At 41.7% G+C, this 26,461-nt stretch overlaps 5 protein-coding genes across 12 annotated transcripts; 3 read left to right on the forward strand and 2 right to left on the reverse strand.

Annotated features, from left to right (window-relative positions):
• Positions 1-203: 203 nt before the first annotated feature.
• Positions 204-5,122, forward strand: p4htmb (prolyl 4-hydroxylase, transmembrane b). 2 transcript variants are annotated; one of them, XM_080462443.1, is made up of 11 exons: positions 204-1,196; positions 1,323-1,404; positions 2,262-2,452; positions 2,543-2,639; positions 2,776-2,938; positions 3,173-3,358; positions 3,637-3,727; positions 3,897-4,020; positions 4,300-4,464; positions 4,544-4,644; positions 4,739-5,122. In XM_080462443.1, the coding sequence occupies exons 1-10, from the start codon at positions 861-863 to the stop codon at positions 4,609-4,611; spliced, it is 1,503 nt and encodes a 500-aa protein (XP_080318569.1). In that variant the 5' UTR covers positions 204-860; the 3' UTR covers positions 4,612-4,644; positions 4,739-5,122. The 2 variants fall into 2 exon arrangements, with proteins under 2 accessions (XP_080318569.1, XP_080318570.1); XM_080462444.1 differs by lacking the exon at positions 4,739-5,122 and having other exon boundaries at positions 4,300-4,630.
• A 538-nt stretch (positions 5,123-5,660) lies between these two features.
• On the reverse strand, positions 5,661-11,747 carry slc26a6l1 (solute carrier family 26 member 6, like 1; the record flags this gene model as incomplete). Its single annotated transcript, XM_080461134.1, has 19 exons — positions 5,661-5,687; positions 5,914-6,059; positions 6,138-6,192; positions 6,595-7,032; positions 7,153-7,263; positions 7,628-7,720; positions 7,804-7,873; positions 7,967-8,073; positions 8,164-8,259; positions 8,353-8,430; positions 8,831-8,944; positions 9,041-9,188; positions 9,289-9,371; positions 9,670-9,822; positions 10,278-10,442; positions 10,525-10,700; positions 10,790-10,900; positions 11,364-11,503; positions 11,608-11,747. 19 exons carry the CDS (start codon positions 11,745-11,747, stop codon positions 5,661-5,663), a joined length of 2,451 nt encoding a protein of 816 aa, XP_080317260.1.
• An 826-nt stretch (positions 11,748-12,573) lies between these two features.
• On the forward strand, positions 12,574-16,475 carry kbtbd12 (kelch repeat and BTB (POZ) domain containing 12). Of its 2 annotated transcripts, XM_080460801.1 has the most exons (7): positions 12,670-12,791; positions 13,121-13,983; positions 14,086-14,262; positions 14,354-14,624; positions 14,785-14,935; positions 15,062-15,259; positions 15,351-16,324. In XM_080460801.1, the coding sequence occupies exons 2-7, from the start codon at positions 13,190-13,192 to the stop codon at positions 15,518-15,520; spliced, it is 1,761 nt and encodes a 586-aa protein (XP_080316927.1). In that variant the 5' UTR covers positions 12,670-12,791; positions 13,121-13,189; the 3' UTR covers positions 15,521-16,324. The 2 variants fall into 2 exon arrangements, with proteins under 2 accessions (XP_080316926.1, XP_080316927.1); XM_080460800.1 differs by having other exon boundaries at positions 12,574-12,791; positions 13,121-14,262; positions 15,351-16,475.
• On the reverse strand, positions 16,114-20,094 carry ccdc36 (coiled-coil domain containing 36). 5 transcript variants are annotated; one of them, XM_080460803.1, is made up of 8 exons: positions 19,540-20,050; positions 18,933-19,063; positions 18,689-18,817; positions 18,376-18,496; positions 18,026-18,162; positions 17,880-17,928; positions 17,687-17,768; positions 16,121-17,401 (listed from the first exon to the last, which is right to left on the reverse strand). In XM_080460803.1, exons 3-8 carry the CDS (start codon positions 18,739-18,741, stop codon positions 16,635-16,637), a joined length of 1,209 nt encoding a protein of 402 aa, XP_080316929.1. In that variant the 5' UTR covers positions 18,742-18,817; positions 18,933-19,063; positions 19,540-20,050; the 3' UTR covers positions 16,121-16,634. The 5 variants fall into 5 exon arrangements, with proteins under 5 accessions (XP_080316931.1, XP_080316929.1, XP_080316932.1 ...); XM_080460806.1 differs by having other exon boundaries at positions 19,231-19,616; XM_080460805.1 differs by lacking the exon at positions 18,933-19,063 and having other exon boundaries at positions 16,114-17,401; positions 19,540-20,094.
• cUnh1orf159 (chromosome Un C1orf159 homolog) lies at positions 19,610-25,015 on the forward strand. Of its 2 annotated transcripts, XM_080460807.1 has the most exons (9): positions 19,610-19,858; positions 20,653-20,733; positions 20,835-20,919; positions 21,854-21,949; positions 22,044-22,100; positions 22,380-22,514; positions 22,702-22,727; positions 22,842-22,866; positions 23,202-25,015. In XM_080460807.1, exons 2-9 carry the CDS (start codon positions 20,662-20,664, stop codon positions 23,303-23,305), a joined length of 600 nt encoding a protein of 199 aa, XP_080316933.1. In that variant the 5' UTR covers positions 19,610-19,858; positions 20,653-20,661; the 3' UTR covers positions 23,306-25,015. The 2 variants fall into 2 exon arrangements, with proteins under 2 accessions (XP_080316933.1, XP_080316934.1); XM_080460808.1 differs by lacking the exon at positions 22,044-22,100.
• The last annotated feature ends 1,446 nt before the right edge of the window (positions 25,016-26,461 follow it).

Raw genomic sequence — 26,461 nt, forward strand, 5'->3', positions numbered from 1 at the left:
TAGCCTCAAATGGGAGGAAACTGGAGAAAAAGCACACAGGGTGAACATGCAAACTACTAGGACTTCGACCGGGAAACCTATCGTGTGAGAGTTAAACCATTCTGTCTTTTTATTTTTAAAAGGGTTTCTCCAATTATTTTGTTTTTGTATGACATCATCTCTGTATTTTTCATTTTGCCCTGATTCCAACAACAGCATAGGCCAGTCATGGACACGTGGACAGCAGCAGAGCTACTGCACTGTGTGGGACACACACCGAGATGTGCTTTTGCTGAGCGAAGCCAGAGGTCAGCATTGCACCGTGTGGGCAGACTGTTGCTGTCAACGGGGGATATTGGGTCACGAAGTGTAAACAGAGGACAGAGCTGATGCTGTATTCTTGTAGGCACGAATATATCGCTCGTTCCCCGGGACTATGGCTGCGCGCCGCTGGTGTCTGAGGACCTGCTTTCCGACATGGGTCCCGGATAGTACTGGATGCGCAGTGCGCCTCGCTGCTGCGGCTGCTGCAGTGTAAACAAGACGGTCCGAAGCTGCGACGCTGCTGCTGTCTGCGGAGGGGAAAATAACAATGTTGCTCCGGTGATAAGTCACTTCTCAGCTTCAAGGAAAATGTAGTTTTATCTGGAACCATCGATGAGCTTTCTTTCTTTCTTTCTTTTTTTTAATGCGCAACGACTTCAGTTCATCTTCTGCAGGGGGGGGGGGGTGCATCTTGAGGATTTTCTAATTTAATCAAACTGGACATCTGTCACTCCGTTACTACTTAAGTGCATCCACCGAACAGCCCTCCTGTCGCCCGATTTATCTCATGGACTTTCGCCTCGGAGGAACTACTTAACTCCTTGCCTCTCCACAAAATGACCGACGACCAGGAAACCCCAGAAGCCGAGGAGGAATCGCCTCCGTCGGGACGCGCGACCTTGCCGCTCCGCCCGCCGTGCGAGCGCCTCTCGTGCGGCAAGAGCAGCGTGTGCTCGCGCTCATACTTCGTGGTGGTGATGGTTTTCTTTCATGTGTACATCATTAACGTGATAGCGCTGTTGTTCTACGTGCACTACAGCAGCGGGCAGGACGACGCGAGCCAGAGTCGCGAGACTCCCAGCAGCGGCCACCAGCGCCCCGACACGAGACGTCCACCATCTAAGCCCGAGTTCCTGCGCGAGGCTTCCCTGACAAGGGTCGAGGGAATAAGGGTGAGTAATGTAGTGATGGTGCGTCATCTTCCTTTTCCTCCTCTCTCTCTCTCTCTCTCTCTCTCTCTCTCTCTCTCTCTCTCTCTCTCTCTCTCTCTCTCTCTCACTCCATGATTTGTCTCTCAGGTGGGACATGTCCAAAAGGTGTCACTGGTGCCAGGAAAAGTGCATGAAATGCGAACTCTCAGCCTCAAACCTCTGCTGTTCGGTAAGGGGAATAAAAACTATTTGGGCAACACATTCTGCAGCAAGCAAATATACTTTCTCTGTAATTGTAAGTCCTTGACAATCATTTTCATCAAACCCAGCCAGAGCTCTGAAAGGGTTAAAATCAATGAGGGTTGTTGAAATAGGCCTGAGAGTCCTGAGGCGCTCAGCCTGCACATCTGATCCAATTACAAGTTCACAGCTGACTGCGTAATGGGAAGATGTGCACTTGTATAAAAACAATCCTGTGTGTGAATATACACAGAATGGAATAGGACATTAATAAAATTCACTATACATGATCATTATATTCTTTCACGGAAGACAAAGGTAAACCATCACATTATGTTGTTGATTTATTTAACCCGAACAAAAATAGAATTTACTGTCTTATTGAAAGGGGCACGCTGCATATGTGATAGGATATAATATATCATATAATAGATGGAGGGCAAAACTAATACATTATTTGAATGTTGTAACCACCGATTCTACAAACTGAATCGAAGTATTGTTGAAAATCAGTAAATAAGATTAGGTGTAAAACCATTAGTATTCCTGTTCCAGATTATATGTAAAGACTTACTAGATATTTCATTTAGAAAGTTACACTTTCAATGACCGATGGATCCTGACGTCCTTTAATAAAATGTGAAAACATAAGTAGCACTGAGCCAAACCTAACTAAACGTCAGGTCTGCAGCCTTTCTAACACTAGTTTAATCACTGAGAAAATAAAATTGCATGACCAGAGAATTGTTAGAAAAATACTATAAAATGTGATTAATTGTGTTGGTTTTAGTGAGTTTTTATTTTTTTTCCCCCTGTAGTCTGATGGTAGTTTGTGTATTCCGGCAGAGATCCCTGGCTTTCTGTCGGAGGACGAGTGCCGGGTGGTCATGCAGTTGGCACAACTGAAGGGTTTAATGGAGAGCCAACTGATGGTCCAAGAGGGTCAGGAAGAGCTGGCCAAGGAGCTCAACCTCAGCCCAGAGGAGATCTTTAACCTGCTCGATATCAACCAGGACGGACAATTGCAGCTCCACGAGGTGTATGTCAGTTTGTTGAATTCTACCTTTGCCTTAGATCTAATCAACCTATCTTAACCAATCTTGGCTGTGCTGCTGTGTCTCCAACAGATACTGACGCATTCCAGAGTGAGAGACGGCATCTGGCTCACGCCGGAGAATCTTAAAGAAATCTATGCAGGGCTCAAAGCTGATAAGGATAATAATGGTAAAGGAATTTTAACCATTCAGCTCTTGGCAAGTAACAATCGTGTTGCTCAGTAAACAGTAAAATCCCATTAAATTTCAGTTTAAATGTAGTTCTTGGGGTTTATCCAAATGCGCATTTCTCATATTTTATCTAGGTTTGCTGAGTCTAGAAGAGTTCAGACTACTGAGTAACGACGCCTTTCAGCAGTTCTTGATGAAGCGAGGGGTGAAAAGGAGTCAGCTGGTGAGGAACAGCAGACACACTTGGCTCTATCAGGGCAAAGGAGCTCACCAGGTCCTGCAAGACCTCAAGGAAAGGTGACTTGTTCTTCTTTGTTTCTTTTGACCGTAAGAACAGTGTGCACCCGCCTTTAAAATACCAGCTGGGCATCAATGTGCCTGAACAAAGCAGCTGATAAACTTCAATCCTGAGCAACACTTGAACCCAAATGGCTTCTACAAGATCCCTGATGCATCTTCTTTGGCTTGTGGTTCTGTGTTTGCTATTATTGGTCACCAACAAAACCTTCTTTATATGTTGGCCTCGTTAAGAGTGACCCGTCTCACTCGGCTTCCGCCCACGTTAGTGGACCTCAGCGAGCCGCTCCAGGTGGTGCGCTATGAGGAGGGAGGCCACTACCACGCCCACCACGACAGCGGGCCCGTCTACCCCGAAACGGCGTGTACTCATACACGCCTCGCCGCCAACACCTCCACCCCTTTTGAGACGTCTTGCAGGTGAGACCACTCGAGGTAAAATGGTGACCGAGATCACTAAAGCTGTGCTTCTCAACAAAGCGCGTGAATGTTCAGGGTGTAAATTCATCCGTCTTGAGTCTTTACTGACGCGTCCATTGTGGAAGCTGGCATGTTAGTTGGTGTGACATCATCGACTTGGGGACGTTCCTGTGACTGTGACTGGTTTGCAAAGTGTTTTTTTGTGTGTGTTTTGTTTGTGTACTGCTTGTTTGCGCCATACATGTGTGTGTCAATTTAAATCTGTGTTGCACACTTAGGTACATCACAGTTCTCTTCTACCTGAACTCTGTTGATGGGGGCGGGGAGACCGCATTCCCTGTGGCAGACAACAGGACCTATGACGAAGTGGTGCGTAATAGTGTCTGGGTCTGGAAATGTGAACAGAGAGTCCTGCTAAAGTATTGTGTACATACTGCATGTCGTTCATATCTGTGGTAACTCTTACTTGTTGGTCGGTGAGTGCATGGGCTCGGTGCGAGGCAAATGGTGTCAGTGAATGTGATCGTGTGTGTTTTAGTCTCTGATACAGAACGAGGTGGACCTTTTGGACACCAGAAGAAACTGTGACAAGAGCAATCTGAGGGTGAAGCCAACCAAAGGGACGGCCGTCTTCTGGTACAACTACCTTTCTGATGGAAGAGGTTGGTAAAGTACGATTCGCGAGATTAAAGCTGACAGTTTTCTGGTATACACAGTTTGTGTCAACAATAATCTCATGGTGGCCTCAGATTAAAGTTAGAAGGTCAACATAGGCAGGAGGCAAATGAATGTCCAGATTTCGAGCTAATCCGTTTTGTAGGTTAAAGCGTCTGCAAGTATTAGATGAAAGGTTAATGGATCACTGCTGACATCATAATTTATGGACCAATGCAAATGGATGTCTTGCATTTCTGATTGTTTTTCTGGTTATTCGCCACCAGGCTGGGTTGGGGAGCAGGATGAATATGCCTTGCATGGAGGTTGTGTGGTCACCCGTGGAACTAAGTGGGTTGCCAATAAATGGATCAACATCGATCCGGACTACCAGCGACAGGTTCGGTATCAGCAGTTGGTGTCACAGCAGCCAGAGGAAGAGGATGATGAAGGTCTGACTTTTAACACAGAACTACAGAGTCCCAGCATCCATCAAGACTTGTAACTCACACAACCAAATTTATATTTAAGAGAATCTTCCAAGCCTTCCTCAGTCTTCTGCACAATGGTTTTGGCGACACCCTCTGTGGCCAGTTTGAAGAGACACGATTTATTCAGGGAACGAGGTCACGGTGGGTTTATGCAACAGCAAAGAGACGCTTTTGTTGAATAATGTCTGGGTATTGCTATCCTGTTATCTTCCATCTACTCTATTTCCCATTTTAGGATCGTTGCACTAGAAACTCTTGTCAAAGAGTTGGGACCTGAAGACCGCTTACCTTTGCATGTATAACCTTCACTCATTTTACTGTTGCTGAAAGCAACAATTGCACTTGAAAACTGAACTGACAGTTAGCATTTCAACGTCTCATCTTGTTATTGCTGCCATAACCAAAAAAGACTCACACACCCTCAGTGTGATGCATGTTGCCTTGTCTTTGTTCCTTGAATACATAATTCTTTCTCGGTGAATGCACAACACATTGAAATGCACAAAATACTGTTTAGATGTTCAGATCTCATTTTATTTATTCATTTATTTATTATGTATTTCCAAAAAAATGCACTGTTTCACTCTATCACACTGAATAAAGTTGAGAAGATCCCGTCTGCCATCAGCGTTTGTCTTCCTTTGACATGAACTAAACACAAAAGCTATGAATATTAGTTCAAGTAAAACTCAGGTCATTCATCTGCAGTTATTTGTATGACTTCATTCATTTCAGACAAGAAGCCATTTATGAATAGAATAGAATAATAGAATAGAATAGAGTCTTGTGTCCTGGGTTGGTTGGTTGGTTGGTTGGTCCCTCACTTGTTTCCTCTTTGGGAGAAGGCATTAAAGTTTCGTGGTGCTGTTCATTTCCTGTAATGAAACCATAAAATTATGTAATTAAAATAGCACTTTCAAGCTTTTGATTTAAAGGTACTGGATGTAAAGTTTAAGTGATGTCTCTTCTGTGCATTGGGTGGCAGTAGTGAGTCATTTTGTACCCTGAAATTTTACATTTCTCTCTTGAGTTTTACCCTTTATTTATTTAGTTTGTAATTCCCGTGAACTCAGGACTCTACTGGTTTTCTGGTCCATTATTCCATTTATGTTGTTGTTCTGGACTTGAGGACAAACGAGAAGCTGGATTTACAAGACTCATTGGGGTCGGGCGACGTGGACTAACTGCACATACAGTAGATATCAGTGAATAAGCATAATAATCGTTCTTTCATTCATCTTTTTCTTATTACGTTAACTAAAAAAATATGGTTTGGATTGATTATCAGTGATTATCAAGTATTAATTAGCAATACCACTATGTCATTATAAAAGGTGGTATTGACTTGTCAGGCATAATTGGCACTTATGTTTAAGTTTTGAACTCTCCTGAACATCTTAACATATTTACCAGCGATGGTTCATATCTGGGGAACGACGCAGCTCCACGGTGGTTCAGACAGTAGAGCACAGCATCATGAACAGAAGCAAAAAGCTGTTTTTTTGCGATTGTCTCAGAGAAGAAACCACCAAGCTCTAACTCTTCCACAACAGAAGCTGAAAAGAAAAAGGCATTTTTACATTAAAATCAAAGACTATTCAGCAGAGCTTCAAGAAAGTAAAGTGTTTACTTACCTTGACACCCAGCGATGTAGACATCCACATCAATCTCACTGAAATCCTGGAAAATCTGTCAATCAAAAAAATAAAAAAATAAAAAATCATAAAAACTTTGGGAGCAATTCAAAAAATGATCTGTATGACAGTGATCTATCAATTGATTTGTCACTTTACAGGTGTTTAAAATAACCGGAAGCTTATGCACTTGAAAATGATCAGTCATTTTGTGACTGTGTCTCCGTGAGGATTTTATTTGTTGTTGTTGTTTAATTATTATGTCTTGTTCATTACATTATAGAGCATCTGTTGTTCAGTACAAATTGAAGATCTAATTGTCAATAATCAATCTATTAAAATGGTAAAAACAGTCCTTTAAAAATAACTTGCTGAAGACCATTAGATTTATGTTTGATCTGGAAGTACAAGCTCTCCTCAGTTGTCTTTTGGACATGTTTGACATGTTCATACTTACATTTTTCATAGTCTTAAGAGCCACAATGTCAATAAAGTTAGCCGTGGAGAGGTCAAGGATGATGGAGTGGATATCCCAGCTCCACTTTCCCAAGGACCCAAGAGAGACACGCTCCAGGTCGCGACTCAGGGTGTCCTCGCTGCTGGAGCCCAGGGTGGTGGTGTCCTCGTCCTGCAGCTCTGACATCCACCCTAAGCTAGTGCAATCTGGATCTCCACCTTTCAAATACTCCCATCTGGACTGATCGCCTGGTATTCGGGGGGTGGTTGGGATGACAAACACCGTACCATTTTCCCGTTCAGTCCAGCCCGGCTCCTCCTGCTCCTCCTCCTCTGTATCAGTCCCATCTCCACGTTTGTCCCTCCAGCAGTCAGCCTCTACCTCCACAGAGAACTCCGGCAAACCAGACAGTTTCATAGCTCTCCTGTGTGCGCGTCTCTGAAGGGCAGTCAGGGAAACAAAGTATTGGACTTATAGCACTTGACTCACATATTGGGAAAATATTGATTTATTAAAAAAAATTTAATACAGATGTTTAATGACGGTTTCTAATATTACCTCTGTCTTAGCTTGTCTCTTTGCCCGTCTCTCGGCTCTCTTTTCTCTCCGCTTCTGTTTGGCCTCCTGCCTCCTCTTATAAATGATCATTTTACCAATGTCAAGTCCACTCTAAAACAGAAAAATGGAAATCAAAACACCTTTTGTAATGTAGCAGAAGAAATGGAATGAAGCGAAGTGTAATATGTCAATTGCCAGTAGAGACAATAAATAATATGTGAACATTTCATAAATTATTAGGTATATATTAGCAATGCATTGGTAAGTAACACTATGTGAGTTGTCATAATGATATGCAACATTAAAAGAGGGAACTTAAGGGTCACATTTTGGCTAAACTGCACACTTTTTGTCTAAAACGGTTTAAAAAAAATTTCATTTATTCGTGCAATATTTTATTGTTAACCATCTCAACCATTAAAATACTGACTAATTGTTGGTCAGGTCTTCAGATTTTGATTGGGAGTAAGCAAACCTTTTCTTTCAGGGCTTCGAGGTACAGCTCTGCATTAGCGAAGTAGACTGTAGAAGAGGAGCGAAATATAGTGACACCTGGGATTTCTTTCGCCTGTGAAAACGACAAATGTCCTTATTTGTCTCTTATTCGGTGACGATGATCTTTGATTTGTGGCTTTAGACCTTTGGTCTCACCTCTCTGTGTTTCTCCATATCGACGTACAGTTCCGTACCTGGAACATTTCCTAAAACAGAGTATGTGGGCCTGAAAAAAAAAAGTCTCTCTATAACACAGCCTAACTTAGACACTATTACTGCAGAGAGAAATGTATTATAACGAGTCGAGGAGGATTCTTACAGCTGAGCTCTGAAGATAACCGTGAATAGAGCAAAGGTGATGGATGCTGCTAGACCCAGATCCAGATTGAGGAGCAGTGTTGATACCCACGTGACCAACCACACCACCTGGGTAATACAAGATGACCTTGCTTGAGGATATTTTTAAATGATGTAGTAGATACACATAGTCCCCACATAATTTATTTATCTTCTCACCAGATCGATCTTGCTGCTCCTCCACAGGGTAATAATGTCGGAATACTGCTTGAACATGCCCTTCAGATTTACAAACACGATCGATGCAAGGACAGCCTGAAACAACACATTTAATTTATATGGAATCAATGTATGACATTACAGTAAATGTATAACGTGTCATAAATTCTGATTATAAATCATCTGAACCTTTGGCAGCTCCTGGAAAAGTGTTCCAAGTTTCAGTATTGTCACCAACACGATTAAAGCGGAGGCCACTCCAGCCATCTTTGAGAAGGATGCAAAGTTTATTATGGGTTGATTCAAATATTCGGGCTCAACATGCACATAGACTTATTTTGCTTTGTGAAACGGGATCAGTGACGATGTGTTAAAACATTTTCCAAATATTAAGTCATAGCTTTCCTCAACTTTCTTTTGCTTTCTAAATTAGCTTATTCTTTACATATAAGGCACATGTAAATTTGATGGATAATGCATTTCTTAAAGCTACAATACATATTGCGGTACCATCGGTTTTTGATATTCGCAAGTGAACACAAGATATCTAGGGTGGCATCCTTATCAAGGAAATATTTGTTTAACATTCATAGTACAACTATTGCTTGATTATGTGCATAACTATTAGTGTCTCAGTGTGAAGTCGTTTGTAGTTTTGTTGACTCACTTGCGTCTTGCCTCCAGTTGACTCTTGGACTAGACTTCGAGACATGGAGGGGCAGACCGAGAAGCACTGAAAAAAGCCTCCCACTGCATTGCTGAGACCCAAGGCCACAAGCTCCTGAAGCAGCGTGGAGACAAACAAAACGTGAAAGTCACTGTACAATTACAACATCTGCAAAATCTACATGCCATTTAATGATAAGCTCTGAGTCACCTGGTTACTGTCCACTTTGTATCCATGCTTCAGTGCAAACGTTTTTCCGAGTGAAATAGATATCGCGTATCCAACAATTGCCAGTGCAAAAGCATCTCCGATAACTTCACCAAAAATACTCACGTCCGGTGCACTAGGAGGACGTAAACTGATGGGCATAAGACAAAACAGGGAACCAGCTGTAAAGGTTACTGTAAATATTACTCAGCCAATAAATACATTAGTATTTGAAAAATTTAAATACTTACCCACTCGGAATTTCTCCAACAACTTCAATACTGTAGTTGCCGTTCAAATGTGCATAGGATGATATCAAAGTAGCTGCCACAATCTAAAGCAAACGAGTGGAACATTGGGATCATAAACATAAATATACAAAGGTGACATGAACAACATGATCTAATCTTTTGTCAATAATTGGAATCTTGTCAGTCATTTGAGAAAAGTGGATGTAATTATTAGCCATAAAGTAGGTTTTGCTGTGAACAGTGGAAAAGCAGAGGCCCCGGCAATACTGCTGATTCAGCTGCTTATTTCCACTGTGTCTATGCTTTTTCACTGCATTAGCGCCAGCATCAGCACAGAGGATATAAAGAGGAACCAGGGAGTGTGTCCCCGCGTCTACTGACTGTGATTAGCTCCATTGGGACAGGCACTGGGAGCTTTGACCCGAGAAATGAGTTGAGTTCCTTGGCTGCAGTCAGAAGCACCATAGTCACAGCACTGACCACCAGCGAGGGAAGATGAGTGTGCGGCAGCAGTGAACAAACATCCTTCAGAGTCTGAAAATGAAGAACAGTAAAAATAGAGAGCGGCTATAGCTGACACTTTATGACATTTAATGAATTTAGGCACATTATTCCATTACTTCAAACTGCTGGTTAGTATTTCTTGCTATATTGTCCACATACTTACATTAGTAATCAAGATTTTAACAAGAAATTTAATTGTTGTTTTTTCTATTTGATTAAATATCAAATATTACTACAGGATGGTTACAAAGTGTTTGCGAAATAGGGTAAACAAATATGAATGGAACTTCCTTAATAAAGAAAAAAGAAAGAAAGAAACGTGCCAGAGGTGAATGAGAGAGCACACTCCTCTGTCAGTATAGATACTGTAATTATAGATTTGGTCATATCCGGTCAAGCTGTACTAACACAGATGAAACATTTAGGTCAACAGTGTTTGATGAACAAAACCACAGTGAGCAGAATCAATACTTGATAGCACTCACATACACCAGTGACAGTGGACCACTAAAGCGTGACGGTGAAACTCCAAAGATGTACTTCAGTTGTCCCCCGACAGCATGGACTGCCGCAGCTGTTGTGTAGGCCCGCACAAGAGGTTCGGACAAGTATGTTCCCACAAATCCAAACTTTACCACACCCAGGAGTACCTGTGAACGCGACCATTAAGTGTGTTTGTGGAGGAACCGCAAAGTAGGACACAGTTAATTAGAGGGGATTGTTTTTGCAGACCTGAATAAGTCCTCCGAGAACGGTTGTGGCAGCAGCCACCTGCACCCTGTATGCATCCCTCGCAGATATATCCACCTCTGTGGTGACGTTAGTCCCATTATTTTTGAGGAACTCCCCATCTGGAGCGAGCCTCTCTGTCACACTCCCAACCATGATACTCAACACGGTGAAAGTACCTGAACACAAGAAACGCAACACTATGCTTATTGTTCTCTTTAATACATAGTTAATGGCCGTTATGCTATTTTTGATTCCATCGTCTCACCAATGGAGATATGACGCGATGTCCCAAAAAAAAAGTAGATCAACGCTGGATAGAGGGATGTGTAGAGTCCAAACACAGGAGGTAATGAAGCCAACAATGAATATGCCATGCCTATGGATGGAAGTTTTGTTGAGGCAAATATAAATGATTATGAGGAGCTGTGTTATCTGTACAACCACTAACCAGAGAATTTTTCCATTCGGACAATCAATTCAACAACTCACCAATCACTTTATTCAGGTACATTTGCAAAGGCTAATATGATCCAGTACAATATCTCAGAGATATATTCTGCCTTTTCAGAAAAGGTAATCAAATTCAGTTTTGTTTGAAGTTGTTAGAGATTATTTCATTGACCTATTATGGCTTGGGCTTTTTTTTTGATTGGGACAGCAAAATATTAATGGAATTTTTAAGATACTGAGATGACACCACTGATTTATGAGAAGGGTGAATTCAAATGTACTTAATAACGTGGCTGATCTGTGTACTGACTGTAACCTAAATATAGTGACATTGATTGTTTCTAGAATGACAGATATGTTTTCTGAAATGTAGGAGACTGCTTTCATACCTTGTGGCAGGTGCATTATACCAACACTAATCCCAGAGATGAGGTCTGGCATCCCATAGTCCCACACTGAGTACTTAGGCAGCCAGTATAACACAGGAAAGCTGCTCATTAAACTCCGCTTCAGTTTAGGTATGGTACACCTGGGAGGGATGGAATGCAAACATGAATATCTGCACACTTTCTTGGCACGCTTCTTTAGGATAATGAGCCTCAAAATAGTAAAACTTTGATGAGTTTGTCTTACCTGAATGAATCTTTCAGGCGCTCAGATAGAGGACGGTGACCGTCAGAGTAGGATTTCCTCTGTGTTACTTCTTCCAGTCTCTGCTCATCCAGCACTTCCCTCTCCACTCTGTATTTTCCAAGTCTACGTGTGGACTCCATTGGGCTCAGTGTGACTTCAGGTGATTGCCTCTTTTTAAATCTAACCACAGATTTAGAGTCTCTTGTTTGCTGAAACCTTTTCCACCAAATCCAGATGCTACAATGCCTCTGCCAAAACAGCACCTATATCTGCATCTGTACACTACAATGGTCGACGACGGTTCGGACGTTGTAGGCAGGGCGTCTGCAGTACAACGATGAGTGGGCACAACATGTATGGTCTGAAAGAGGAAAAAGATTAACTCCACTAATTTCCAATGAGTGGTTCCAGTCTCTCTTTTTCCACGCAACAGCAGAAGTGAGGCTAATGAACCATGAAGCACCACGGGTTCTACAAGGCCAGCTGTTTTTATTTTTTTCAGGGTACTTTTTAACAAACTACTGAAGATTTGTCAAACTCTGAAGCGGCTTCTCCTAAAAATCGACCCATTACATATTGTAAAATTAGGTTAATCAGCACAATTACTTTAAAAAAAAAAAAAAAAAAACAACAACGTAGATTTCTCCAATGGTCAAATAACTTTTGACATTAAAGAGCAATGAAGGAACATCTTCAGTTTTGACATATGTGGAGCAACAGTATATCTACTGGGTCTTTAAGAGACCGCCATGAAATCTGAATCCGATCTGAGAGCAATGTTTCTGTCATTCCACAGTGTCGTCCACGTGACCATGGCAAACAAACTAGAGAAGAAAATGACCTCAACTGAAGTACAATACCATACCGGCAAGTCAAAGTATGAATCACTGCATTAATTAGAACATTCCTCATTGCAACAAGCTCAAAATGTTCTTATTTCTGACCACTTAAACCTTTGTGACCCAGTTGTGTGTTCCCTAACAGGGTCTATTTTGGGGTTGGCAGCTCAGAGGGCAGCAGCCACCAAGGGGCCAAATGCCACTGCCTTGCGTTTGCTCAAACCTTTTTCACCCGGTGACAGTCACAGTCAGTAGCATCAACAACACATGTAGCCTGATGAAAAACATGGATGTTGACTGGTCTGTCTAGACCCGCAAATACGACAGATCTTCTAAAGTCTGGAGGTAAGAATTTCTTTTAAGTAAAATGATTGCTGTTTGATATGCCGCTTTACTTTACTTGCACAAAATCATATTATGCAGAGAGGTGATTGCTGCGATTTTGCTAATTAAGAAGGTGCTTGTAAAAGTGTGAACCCATTTTCTTTGATTTGTTGTTATAACAGGAATCAAAAAATGACATCAAAATGACGTAATATTGAGTATACTGAGAAGTTATTGCGCAATCCAAATTTATTTGTAGTTGTGCAACAAGCAAATCCCATTCTGGGTTGTACTCATGGCACTGCTGTTTAATTATTGATAACTTATCTGTTGCTTTTTTTGTTTTTCAGAGACAACTTTGTTAATATTTCCAGGTGTAGTTTCGTAAATAGAATTTTATTTTATTTTTTTCAATCCAAATGGATCTTACTGCCAAACATGGACTGGTGCTGCTCGAGCAGCTGAGGAGGATGAGGGAGATTGAGCATCTGACCGACGTGGTGTTGGTGGCTGAAGGCATCAGTTTTCCCTGCCACCGGGTGGTCCTGTCCGCCTTCAGTCCATACTTCCGAGTCATGTTCACCTGCGGTTTGCGTGAGTGCAACAACAGAGAAATATTCCTGCGTGACACTCCTGCAGACAGCCTGGCCCTCCTCTTGAACTACATGTACTGTTCAGCTCTTCCTCTCACTAATGCCAACGTTCAAGGCATTTCTATTGCAGCTTTTCTTCTGCAGATGGATGACGTGTTCAGTCGCTGTCAGGTGCACATGATGGAGAACATGGACGCCTCCAATTGCCTTGGCGTGTATTACTTTGCTCGTGACCTTGGGGTAGAGGAGCTCGCCGACAACGCCCAGCGTTTCTTGAGGCAGCACTTTGTCCAAGTTTGCCAGAATGAAGAGATCCTGGAGCTAGAAGCCCATCAGCTGGGGAAACTCTTAGCATCCGATGATCTGAATGTTACACGAGAAGAGACCATCCTGGATGTGGTTCTTCGCTGGGTAAAACACACCGCCCTGTTGGATGGAGAACTACGTTATCGCCATCTTCCAGAGCTCCTGAGGAAGGTTCGTCTTCCGCTGATTAACCCGGACTACTTACAAGAGGCACTGAGGAGAAACACCGCCCTGCTGGCTGACGCTGAATGTCTAGAGATGGTGAATGACGCCCTACAGATCACAGCTATGCATCCCTCAGCTGCCCCGCGCAAGCTGAAGCTGCGCTACGGCATGGAGACCACAGACCTGCTGCTCTGCATCGGTAACGACAGCGGTGGGATCAGGTCACGGTACGGCAGCTATGCTGAGCGCAGCTTTTGCTATGCCCCATCCACAGGCCGTACCTACTACATTACTTCACCTCGCTATGGAGAGGCTCTGGGATACGTGTGTGCTGGCATTGTGACAGAAAAAAATGACATTATGGTAGCAGGAGAGGCCGGTGCACGCAGGATGGCGAGACAGAAAGACATGAACATTGAGATCTACAGGTAAAAAAAAAAAAAAAAAAGACGCTCAGTGACACACTTCACAGTGCAACATATGCTTAACCAATGCCAATTGATTGTTTTGATTGTCCAGGTACAAAGTGGAGGCCCAAGGAAGTTGGGAGCGCTTAACATCTGCAGAATACCGTGATTCTTACGCTTTGGGATCGCTGGGTGATACTCTTTACCTGCTCGGTGGGCAGATGAAGCTGAAGAATCAGTTTCTCATCACAAACTGTGTGGAGCGATGGTCTCTGCAGGGCGGACCGTGGAGGAGCGCCGCACCCCTTCCTATGCCTCTGGCCCACCACAGCGTGGTCCAAATGAAAGATCGCCTTTACGTGATAGGCGGACGAACCCCACAGGTGATGCATAAAACAAGCAACTGCATTTAGGCTGACTTCTAGTAAAATGAGAAACATGGCACACTTTTCACAAAGACGGCCAATACTGTATTTAGATGTGGCTCTTCTCTGGACGTCCTTCTCTGCTTTGTCACACCGTCCCTCCTTTTCAACCTTCCAGTCATACCGGATGGATGATGAGCCCGACCGTCTTAGTAACCGCCTTCTGGAATATGATCCGAACACAAACAAGTGGACAGAGCTCGGTCCAATGAAGTACTCAAAGTACCGTTGCAGTGCTGTTGTTCTCAATGGGGAAATTTATGTCATGGGTAAGATTGCTTGTTTAGCTCTGCTTTATTTCCCACAACTTGATAAATCAATTGAAATGTATTAAAAAATATCTGAAAGTCTTTGTCTGAGAATAATTGTGCTTGGTAATCTTGGGTTTTTTGCAGGAGGTATTGGATGTGACGGTATGGACCGCGGGCAATCACGCCACTGTCTCGATGCTGTAGAGATCTACAATCCAGATGGAGATTACTGGAGGGATGGACCTTCGCTTCCCTGCTCCCAGCTTTCACTGCGCACTAATGCTCCCAATGCAGGAGTGGTGGCAGGAAAGATTTACGTGTGTGGCTATTACAAAGGAGCAGGTGATTAAAGACTTCCAATAGGAGTTTGTTTGAATGGATTTTTCTTTTATGTGACTGAATGACTGAATTCTTTTTTCTTTATCCTCCATAGATCGTCATGATGATATAACAAAGGACATTTTGGAGCTGGATCCATGGGAGAACCGCTGGACAGTGGTGGCTCGGCATGCACTGATGCATGACAACTATGATGTCTGCTTAGTGGCGAATCTCAACCCGCGGGGGCTAATGTCCCCACCTGCAGACTTAGTGAAACTGTGACAGGGCTGTCAGTCACACTCAAGTGTGTTTGCAGAAATCAGTGGCGGTATGTAATTATTAATCATTGAAGCACTTATTGCTTGGCTGAAGGCTTTAAAATTTCATGCAGAAAAGGTCTTAGTGTTCAGCATGAAATGTACTCATAGTCAACGGCTAACTTGCACACTGGAAGGAAGAGAAGTAATATGTAAATACAGTATGTGTATTGCGTTATATTTTATTTGGTAACATCTGCTGAGAGGTTTAACTGAAACCCGTAGCTGTGAGGTGCATATCTGGAGTATTTATGGCAACATGAGGAAAAGATTTATTCTGGCAGGCATGAATGACAATTACAAAGTTGGACTCCTGGCTTTCCTAAAAATTGTACTTCTAGTCTGAAATTCGACTTGTTTTGACAATATACTAAAGATTTTTTTAATTTTTTTTTTAAATCTGCTGACTGCCATTTGATACTGGACTATTTAGTACACATGTAATAATGTTATATCTTATATATCTGTTTTGTTATTTGAGTTGGCTATGCTTGCTAAAGCATAATAAAAATGTGTTTTTGAAAAAGAAAAAAGTCATATCCATGTTTTGAAGCATGTCAGTTGTAATTTGAACACACGTTTTATTTACAACACTACAAACAGCCTTCATCCATTATATTCATATTATACTTGGTCTTATCTACCTATTGTAAGAACTGCTTATTAGGCTTTTTGGATTAAGTGGGTTGCAGCATTTCAATGAGACTGATGTTTAAATGTTCAAAAGTCTGTCCTTACTGAACATGCAAGAATAAAAGGTTATCCATCTATACAAGAGCACATTCTTTTAAATGACATGGGATTTAAACGGAGGCCATGAAAAAATAGTAGTATACAGCGTTGGTTTTTCAGTTTATTTCAGGAAGTCAAGTCAGAAGAGAAAGACATTCAAAATACTTTTCACAATAAAACATCTACAGAAAAACTGAACTTGCACAATTTCTTAAAGAAAGAAAAGCTGAACAGTATAAACCTTTAATGCTTTGTGGGTCATGTTATGAAATCAGAGTTCATTCCTCGACACAACTGAACAACGTGTCAACAGAACATATGTCCAGACTGATGTTAAATATATGAATCTAAGGGTCGACATCGGAGTCATTTGTTTCAAACAGTTGCCAGAAGCTTACTGGAGTCGCTGAAGCCCCCATGTTGCACTCTGCGGACAGCTTCTCTATGATAGGTGTGACATCCTGGCGACCTATAGGACTGTTGCTTTCCTGTGACCAGTACTGAGGTGGGATGTAGCATCGTAAAGCCTTCCCGGTCCTGTTCTCCCTGTTCAGCGGAATCAGCGGGTTTGGTGTGAGGACGTCGTGACCCGTTCCCCTGGTTAAGGGATGCTTGTTCTGATTCACGAAGGGTTGACTGTTTTCATCTGAGACTGCGCACTTACTCCTTTGCAAGAGCCCCGCGGGCAACTTCTTGCGCCTCCTCGTGGTTCTCTGAGTGATTTTCCTCATTCTGGTGTTGCCGCGCTTATGCTGAGAGGAAACTTCAGCCTGTTTCTTTTCCAGGATCGGTGACACACGTGCGAGCTGCGTACCTTCCTGCTTGTTCTCCTGCATGATGTTCAGCATTGACTGCAGAAGCAAAGGTGATGTCTGGATGGCACTGTCCACCACTTGCTCAGCGCTGGGTTTGAATGAATTCGATGAGACCAAAGTGCTGAGATGCTCCAGGGCCTTTTCAAGCATGCGCCGCTCTCTATCCTGCTCCTCTTTCAGACCCTCCAAACTCTTCTGGAGGATCTGATACATCATCTCTGTTTGCAAGGTGACTTTACTTACCCTGGTGTCAAACTGCTGGGAAATTTCACTTTGGAGGCGGTTCAAATTATTTTGCACTGAAAACAATAAACAAAAATCGAACATAGAAGTCAGCATGACAGCAACAATAAATCACTACAGTATAAACATTTTTTAAATATAAAATAAGCATGGACCCAAAATCTGTTTTGAAGTGACTAGTGTCGCCTACAACGTGTACATTTAGTCATAGGATAAAGAGCACCATCTGCTGGTGCTAAATAATACTTGTTTATTTTTTACCAAATAAATCAGTGTTTCTGAATAACTTTAATCATTTCCAAAACAAAAAAAAAAAAAAAAAGGGTTGTTTTGAAACTCACGTGTTGACGCAAAATTGTCAAATTTGTCTAGCACAGTTTGGCACACAGCTGCATTCTGCTCAGTGCCAACCAGATGTTGAATCTGCAAAAAAACAAAAAAAAGTTGTATTTTATTATACCACAAAACATTTTGAGTGTGAAAGAAAAACTGTGTGACTGAATAAGTAGCAGGTGGAGGCCTGTCCTTACTCACACTGTTGAGGGTTTCTTTTATATGTTCACATTCTTTCATTAAAAGTTCACTGTTACAAAAGAAAACAGAAAAAACTCATATAATTTCCCGGTATCCTGTCTTATGTATCAAATCAGCATCAGGTCCAACTGCTTAATAAGACCTACCTTTCAGTTTTCTCTTTTGCCTTTTTCTTATCCTCTTCAAATTTACCCAGTATCCAGGAAGTTCTGGTTTTGTCGTTCAGGTCTCCAAACAGCAGAGGTTTAGCGAGGTAAGCATTTAAAATTGTTTGGTCACTTCCCTAAACAAAAATAAAATGTGGAGGGGAAATTACATTAAGAGGTTTTTTTTATGAAACATTACTCTATTGCAAATCTTCCCATTAGGAGCACTTGCACACTCGTGGTGTTTGTTCCTACAAATGCTCTGAAGGATTTACGTTAATGTATTATTCATAGCCTGCCTTATATTAACCAACAGCAAGTAGCATCAGATGAAAAGAGGAAAACGTTACCTCTTGTGAGCCCTGCTGGGCGTTCCTGGACGAGAGACACAAATCCTGAGAAGTACTCTGGGAGTTTTCAGGCCACAACTGGGAGTCTGTCAAGCTGGAATAGCTGCTGGCAGCCACGTTTCTGTTCATCCATAATGAGCGGAGAGGGGAGGAAAAGGAAAACGGGTTTAGTTGCGCAGTAAAACAAAACTCCATGAATTCATCACAATAAAATAAAGCTTGCTGTTTTCTGATATGTCCTATATGTCGATCTACACAACAAGCAACAGGAAACCATCCCATTTGAGTAGGAGGCTAAGCACTAAGTAGTTACCTGCTTCCAGATGGGATGTTCAGTATGTCCTTAATATTACTTGGAAGGTTCATTGTTTTGGTGTTGATGAGCTCGGATGGGCTCCCAGCTGCCTAACGATGGATGCCCGTCAAGAAAGGGTCGGCAGCACTGTTTTGGACAAATTTATCTTAACAGTTGACACTTGTAGCATTAGCTCCTTATCGTAAATTACTAAACAGCGACTCATAGTAAATACTACTAGACGTTTAATTGACGGACTCACGGAGAAGACGAGGCGCTGAGCGGCCGTGAGCTCGACGATATTAAATCTCCCGCCGACAGAGCTGTCATCAGCAGGAGGCTGTGCTGCTTTCACGGACCCTCGGAAAAGTCCAAACTGCCACTCAGACGAAACTAACGACGAATATACAGTGACCCAATGACAACATTGCTCACGTATAAAGATTCAATAGCGAGGTCATTTTGACAGAGGTTTGGCTTGGTCGACGTTTCTTTCTCGATCAAACCCTTAATTGAAACAGTACTGGTAAGTTATTTTCGAGTTTATCAGATGTACACACCCATCAAACGCAGTCCCGAGTCGTCCATAGAGTGGCTGATCACGAAAAAAAATTTAATATCAAATATCTCTTTGGCAACGCAAGATAAGAACCCTGTCCATTCAACTAATGCAACAGAGTAGACACTAAACATGGAAAAGCGTCTGTCTATCTATCTATCTATCTATCTATCTATCTATCTATCTATCTATCTATCTATCTATCTATCTATCTATCTATCTATCTATCTATCTGTCTATCTATCTATCTATAGAGAGAGAGATTCCGCCTTCAGCATTCACACTTGCATTTTCTTCTGGAAATGCAAACCTCTTGTTGTTGTTGTTGTTGTGGTCTGACAGTGACTGTCTTCTGTGGACCTTCATTGTGAAATCCTCCCGGAAGTGAACGTGCTGAATAGGAACAAGTGGACGTCTCTGTTGTCTCCGGAACTCTCCGCTCGCTGTGTGGCTGGTCTACGGAGGTGTGTTACCGAAGCCATAGAAGCTCCACGGCTCGGTCCCGGTCCCGGTCCCGGTCTCCCTGCGGAAGAGGCCGACAGGACCTGCGGGGCATCGAGTCACAGCCGGAGTCCGGTCGGGCCGGAGGCTGCTGCTGCTCCTGCTGCTGCTGCTGCTGTTTCGGGCTGGTGAGTGAACTTTTCATCCTGCCGTCGTGCAGCGGCTGAGTGAGTAAACACAGCTGGTTAATGTCGCACAGGTCGGACCAGATGAGCAGATCTGCCCTTCGGACGCTGCGAGCCGAGCTGCTCGGTGTTTTCACGGGGAAAAGTTCCCGCCGTGCGGACAGGTGCTGCTAGCTAGCGGCACCTTGCTGCAGCAGGCCAGCTGCTGCCTGCCAGGCTCATGTTGGCTTCACTCATCTGGAGTTCTTCTTCTAGTCTAGTTGGTGTTAGTCAAGTCTGAGTTGTTTCCCCTTTTCCAAACGGTATCGCTAATATTTACACTTTAAACTGATTATTGTGGGGAAACCAAACGTTATGACTGTACTTATAAATTAATTAGTTTCATGAGTGACTGAGCATCCTGAACCAGCAGAATGTATCAGCACACGTAAAATATATAAATATATATATATATATTATACTTGAGAGCGTAGTATTAATCAATAGGCCCTTGTACAGAAGTGCATTAAGATATCACTTTGTCAATCACAGCCAATCTTAACTGAGTATTTAGATTAAATTTACAACCCTAATTGTCACATTTTGTCTAAAAGGTTCAAAAAATATAACTCCTTTTCTTGTACTGTCCTATTGACACATTTGTCTTATTGATCACTCATGAAACCTGGAAGTGTTTAATTTCAAACCTATTGTGATCCAGGATTACACAGATAAAGGAATGTGTGTTACTGTGCACCCGCTCACTGACTGTTGAATGTTGATGCATATCTAACCTCAGTCTGTTGTTTGTCTCCAAGGCCTCCAGTATGGCTCTGTCATTCCTTCTGGTCTTAGCTGCTACTTTGATTCTTATCAGACCTGAAACACCTGTCACCAAGGTAAAAAAAAAAAAAGAATCAGTGCTATGTGGCCAGAGCTTTAACTGCTTTATTCAGCTTACACTGACTGGTTCATCTACGCACGCTGCTCTGTTTTGCAGGCCCTCCATCAGAACTCACTTGAGTGCTGCAGCGAGAAGCCGAGAGCAAACAACTCGTGTTCGAATGACACACACTGTGAACCAGGTAACACGCGCCATGTGCTCTGAATGACTCTGATGTTAACGTTTAATAGGATTATAGGGAGTTTCAGTGAAAAGATGTTCTTATCCTACCGGTACAGAACAATTTCTGATTATTTAGTATCTGAAGACACGCTGTCCGTTAAATCGAGGGCGTGCGTGCGAGATAGCATCAGATTATTCAACCTGCATTTGTAGCCGGTCATCCAGTGTGTGTATGTTCTACTCTGGCACAACCAAGTTGACGTCCCCCCACTGCGCTCAAAGCGGTTGAGGTCAGCACTGCTGCCAGGTCATGGACGCCACAATCTCCAAACAAGGCAACAGCAAAGACTTTCAAATCTGTGATGGGCACAGCATACACATTCACCTCTGCTGCTCATCAAACACAAAATGGTGTGTTATTATTGACTATAGCATTGTTTCAAATGGAAATAACATGTCCATTTATTCCCAAGAACCATTGTTGCCACAGAGAAGTAATCTACCAAACATAAATACCTTTACATGGTGTGTGCAGTTTATGTCATCCAGTGTGGAATCAGTTTGCATCTTTTCTTTAAATGTGAGCAACGCCTGTGTGCCTTTGTACAGAGCCCATTTTATTTGTTATGCAGAGCTGAGGCGTCAAGAAGAACAGGTTGGACAGAAACATACTTCTATGCTGCATGATTAGGGAACCTATGTATACCTATGCATACACTATGTATACACTCAGCAATGTCTGCAGAACATTATTGCACTGCTCTGTTTAAGGAAAAATAACAACTATTTACCTATACAGATTTACTGTCTAGATATCTTCATATAAAGGTTTAATTATGTGTGAATTTTATGGGCAAAAAAGAACTTAAAATCAGACATATAATTTATGAAATAGCTTGGTAGCATTTAAAAGAAGAACTGTATAAAATATATTCTTCTCTGGAATTCCACAGGATGCTTCATGCGAGTCCTCGAGAACAGCAACACTGTCTGCATATTCTGTGACTCTGCAGCTGTGGATCTGGAGAACATCACGGTCTGCACCTACAGTAAGGACTCCGTGCGTTTTTAAAGAGAAGAACCTGCGCATTCTGTTTTTGTTTTTGTTTTTTTTTTAACTTTAGGTTGTTCTGTGCCTCGTAGACTACACAGTGGAGCGTAAAAATCACACAACAGTGACGACTGTTATTCCAAAAATAGGTAGGAGATGTGCATTTATACGTTAAGTTTTTTTTATATTCATTTGTGTGTTTTTTTTCTTTTAATAGAAGGAACTTTCTAGGGTAATTAAAGTGCCATGATATGATAAACCAATTGCCAGATCTCCTCCACCTCATGAAACCTCGAACTTTTCGGGTTGAATGCATAATTCACTCTTTTTGTAAAAGACTCTCAAGTCCCTGTGTTTATGTTAAAAGGCAGCAAGTTGTTCTCCAGACTTCTGAGCCCTCATTTCTTTTTTTTTCCATTTTTGTGCAGGAGGCCCAGGTGTGGCGGCTTCGCTTCTTTTGGGAACGCTGTTGATCAGCCTGTTCCTGATTCTTTCCGTCGCCTCCTTTTTCTACCTCAAACGCTCAAATCGGCTCCCGGGCATCTTCTACCGTCGCAACAAAGGTGAGCACGCAGCGTCTGTGAAGAGGTGGTTGGGAACAAAGTGGGAAGCTGCTGCTGCACCCATGAAATCCTTTAGAATAAAACATGAAGGTGCTTGAGGGGAAACATTTTTTTTTTTTTGCTTTTAATTCAATGTTCTGGGAATCGTTACATTCAAATATAACATAGATGTTGTGCTCTTTTACAGCCTTTATATTCCAGCCAAGTGAGACAGTAAGTCAGTTTCATTGTTTTTCACTGTCAAAACACGTATTTATCTTTGTAAACTATCACCTCTTTTTATAGAAATATTAGTGTCTCAAAGAGATAATATGCATTTCTTTACAGGCGGTCATGATCCCCTCATCATCAGGTAAGATGATTAAATTATCTTTCTGTAATTAGTTTTTTGTTTTTTTAAAGACTTTAAAAAAAAATAGAAAAAAATCTCTGACCTTGCTGAACTGGTTATAGCCAGCATCGAGTCTTGCAGATTTTGGTTGAAGATTGTTGCAGGAATAAAATACTTGCATGCATAAAACAAATAAAAACCCCTCTCTGCATTGAAGCTGTTTGTGTTAAAACAAGAGGAGGGAGAAAGAAAGGAAACAAAACACTTGAGGTCAACTCGGATGAGTGATTTCAATGCGTGTCTCGTCTTGTGAGCCTCACAGGCTGTTCTTTTAATTCTGCGTTTCTCTTTTGAAGTGAGAAAGCCAAGATATGTCAGAAGGGAGCGGCCCTCTGCTACACCAACACTCCGCGGTGCCGCCATACCCACAACGGCCACGACTCAAGTTTATAACGTGTAAGGAGGAGAGGACGCTCAGGAACAATGGCTCTCCTCCTGTGAAGTTTCAAAGATGTGAAGGAAACCTGCTGACGCTTTTGTAGTGCGGCCAAGCGTAAACCGTAGCTGCTTTTGGTGTATTCACATAACTCGGGTTTGTTGCTTTTTCCGCCGTGTAATCAGATCTGTATCTAGTAAGTAACCCGTTAATCTTTCCCGCGGTGTGAGGTATCGGTGCAGGTTTTATTTTGAAATGAAGCAGACACATTGATGTGCAGTGTGGGGGAGAGTTTCAGCGATTATTTGTAAATTTAACTACATTTTTTTTTTTTTGGTGTGAATGTCACTCATCTCTCAGGACCTCTCTTTTAGTTTTTGTTTCCAGCAGAAACGGACAGAAAGTGATTTTCGTGCGCTGTGCGGTGTGAAGTCACTCCTCACAGATTTAAATGTGTTTCATAGAAAAATGGGACTGTTTAGAGAAATTGTTTGATATATTTGGATAAAAAGAGCGATCCAACACTCACTTCTGGATGGAAATGAGTAAGCTGAAGCGGGAAGCTGGTTATCTTCACGTAGACTTAACATTGACATAGAGGAGAGGAGAGAAACGGTCAGTGGGCCTGTGCAGGAGTTAGAAAACGCTCTGATCTGCCAAGAAGCTCCATATTGCAGCCGGAGGATTAACGTCAGGGTGTCGAGTCCTCTAAAACGGAGACGTTGAGCCAGTTGTTTTAGCGGGCGAGAGTGTCTTGGCAGTAACATTTGCTCCATTATTAACTCAGTTATCAGGATGTTTTTACATGTGTGCTATTTATTTGTATTTTGTAAATTATTGTGCACTAAGTTTCTACTGCACAGAATCTGGAGAAATGTTTGAATAATATTACCGCTTTCATGTTTGTGTTTTGTACATCGTATTTATTATGGTGTGATCAACCAGCAAGAATGTATTTGAAGTTGTTTGTTGCATTCCACATACAGACCACCTTAAATCTTTTTTTTTTTTTTTTTTTTTTTTAAATAGCAACCATAAAATATAACGAATTTCTTCCACGAAGTTGATCATTTTAAACTACCGCTGCTTTTCCTATTAAACCTAAACTATTGTATCCTTGTGCACTTTAAATATCCGAGTGTTTTAAAAGAAATCCTCCCAACATGTTGCCAGCGGGTGTGATTGAGATTGATTCTGTGGCGTCGATGGCAACAGTGTCGTTGCATTACTAAGATTACTTGACTACTAAAACTTTTGCCAAATCTCTGAAGGAAGTGGCTCCTACTGTATGCCATTACTGTGATAACTGTGCCATGAGCTTTAACTGCAGCCAGGAGGCTTTTATCCATGATGTATGTCTGTACGTTTAATTGCATTAATATTCAGTGGCCTTTACTGTATGTGTAATCTTAAAGCTTGTCCGACCTTCGACCACTGTCTTCTTCAGCTTTTGTTTTCGTTTTGACAACACTGCAATTGTGAAAGCAAATGATTTCTATTGCCTGCATATGTTGGCGCAGTCCTAAGTGAAGCTTATAAAGAAGCAGAAATCATTCCATGTGTTACTCTTTGCGCTTCGTCTATTTATTTTTACACAGACTCCCATACGCTGAGTACATGTACAGAGTGAGATTTTATACAAATGACGTATTGTTTTTGTACGTATTCTAGTTTAAGTGCCAGAAAGAAAGTTCACATCTATGTATCGTTTGCAGAAATAAAGCACCTTTCCATAATTCTGTGTCGTACCATATTTTGCTTGTTGCTTTTCAAAGCCTCAGTATAAAAAAAAAACCCACCGCTGTCATAGTTGTGATTCTATAACCTTATACGGTTCATAATCTATATATTACCACATGAGGATCTGACAGCTTTCATGTCTTTGCCTTCAACATAAAGTGTGACATTTGTGTTTCTCCTTTTAGAGCTGGATGTGGTCCAATGTTTATTTTAATGAGACTTAATTTTATCAGTCGCAGGACTTAAACAATGTTGTCGTCTGAATGTATACAGACACACATGTATATAAATCCCCCTCAAGAAGAACAGAGGTCATAATTTTCTTATTTTATTTAACTTAGAGCTACTCGAAGAGTACATGGTATTATAAAGGACTAATGTTTAATGTAGAACTAGTTTGTCAGGACTGACCACATACTTCAAAACATGTCCTTGTTTAACCTTTAAAATGATGTTTAATCACTATACATATATACAGTATATAGAAGAACATTTCACAGTAAATGCAAAATGGTGTTTGGTAACTTTTCCTGTATGCCTAAAAAACGCATTTTTCCATCATGATGAAATAACGATTGGGTCTTCAAACCTTAATATACTTGCACGTGAATAATGAAATATGTTTTCCATGAAGTTGCAATTTTCCTTTTAAGAATTAAATGAGAAAAGTTTTTTCATGGAAAAATCCTAATAGTTCAATACATGTAGCTGGTTTTGATCTATTGTTATTTACAGTATTTGTATACTGGTGAGTTGAAATGTCACACCTCTAGTAAAGGAGGGAAGGACGTTTGCACAAGCAGCTACATGTGACCAAGCATACTACTCTATTTATAACAACTGGGTGCAAGTGCCCAGTCTGACATACACAAGGACAGATGGACATCATAGCTGAAATGTCCCCGGAAAAAGTACCAACACCTTACCATTGGAGGATTTGTACCTCTGCAGCAGGTACGCTACTATTTATTTTTTGCTGAAAGACATTGGCAGGAATTGACCATTTGTGACTGTATTGTGTCTTTACGTTGCGTTTGAGAATAAACAAGACCTTTGATGACTTTGACATTTGGCAGCGGCGTTTTTAAAGAATGTCTGGTATGTCTATGATAGAAACGTAACCTAAGAACATTTTACTTTGTAGCTAGAGTACTCTAAATAATGTGGTGATGAAATTCAAAACAAGTGGGGTATGAAAGAGTTAGTTCAATGGCAGGCTGCAAGGTTTAGGAACCATTTGAATCTGCATCTCGTACTGATCAATGGTAATGTCTGCAACTTAACAGTCACTAAATGTAAACAACCTTGGGAGTCGTCATTAAGCGGCCAGCTGATTTTTCCATATCAGATCACATAACTTGTTTTCTAGATGCGGGGCCAGTGAGTATTTCGGGGTCTGTTATGGAGCTCACCAAGGCGCCTTGGTATTGCTTTGATTCT

This window comes from Lipophrys pholis, assembly GCF_963383615.2.
Source record: "Lipophrys pholis genome assembly, chromosome: 4".
NCBI lineage: Eukaryota > Metazoa > Chordata > Actinopteri > Blenniiformes > Blenniidae > Lipophrys > Lipophrys pholis.

What these genes read in the sequence shown, in the direction of transcription:
- ccdc36 (XM_080460802.1), bottom strand. Translation starts at nt 19,595, where the DNA reads ATGAAGGTCCACAGAAGACAGTCACTGTCAGACCACAACAACAACAAC. An exon ending in GCAAAAGAGAAAACTGAAAG is followed by an intron (nt 17,929 to 18,025) that starts GTAGGTCTTATT and finishes CTTTTGTAACAG; the next exon opens with TGAACTTTTAATGAAAGAAT. An exon ending in TGACAATTTTGCGTCAACAC is followed by an intron (nt 17,402 to 17,686) that starts GTGAGTTTCAAA and finishes TATTGTTTTCAG; the next exon opens with TGCAAAATAATTTGAACCGC.
- kbtbd12 (XM_080460800.1), top strand. Translation starts at nt 13,190, where the DNA reads ATGGATCTTACTGCCAAACATGGACTGGTGCTGCTCGAGCAGCTGAGG. An exon ending in ATGAACATTGAGATCTACAG is followed by an intron (nt 14,263 to 14,353) that starts GTAAAAAAAAAA and finishes TTGATTGTCCAG; the next exon opens with GTACAAAGTGGAGGCCCAAG. An exon ending in TGGCTATTACAAAGGAGCAG is followed by an intron (nt 15,260 to 15,350) that starts GTGATTAAAGAC and finishes TATCCTCCATAG; the next exon opens with ATCGTCATGATGATATAACA.
- cUnh1orf159 (XM_080460807.1), top strand. Translation starts at nt 20,662, where the DNA reads ATGGCTCTGTCATTCCTTCTGGTCTTAGCTGCTACTTTGATTCTTATC. An exon ending in GACTGTTATTCCAAAAATAG is followed by an intron (nt 22,101 to 22,379) that starts GTAGGAGATGTG and finishes ATTTTTGTGCAG; the next exon opens with GAGGCCCAGGTGTGGCGGCT. An exon ending in CATGATCCCCTCATCATCAG is followed by an intron (nt 22,867 to 23,201) that starts GTAAGATGATTA and finishes TCTCTTTTGAAG; the next exon opens with TGAGAAAGCCAAGATATGTC.
- p4htmb (XM_080462443.1), top strand. Translation starts at nt 861, where the DNA reads ATGACCGACGACCAGGAAACCCCAGAAGCCGAGGAGGAATCGCCTCCG. An exon ending in AGCTGATAAGGATAATAATG is followed by an intron (nt 2,640 to 2,775) that starts GTAAAGGAATTT and finishes TATTTTATCTAG; the next exon opens with GTTTGCTGAGTCTAGAAGAG. An exon ending in CTGCAAGACCTCAAGGAAAG is followed by an intron (nt 2,939 to 3,172) that starts GTGACTTGTTCT and finishes GGCCTCGTTAAG; the next exon opens with AGTGACCCGTCTCACTCGGC.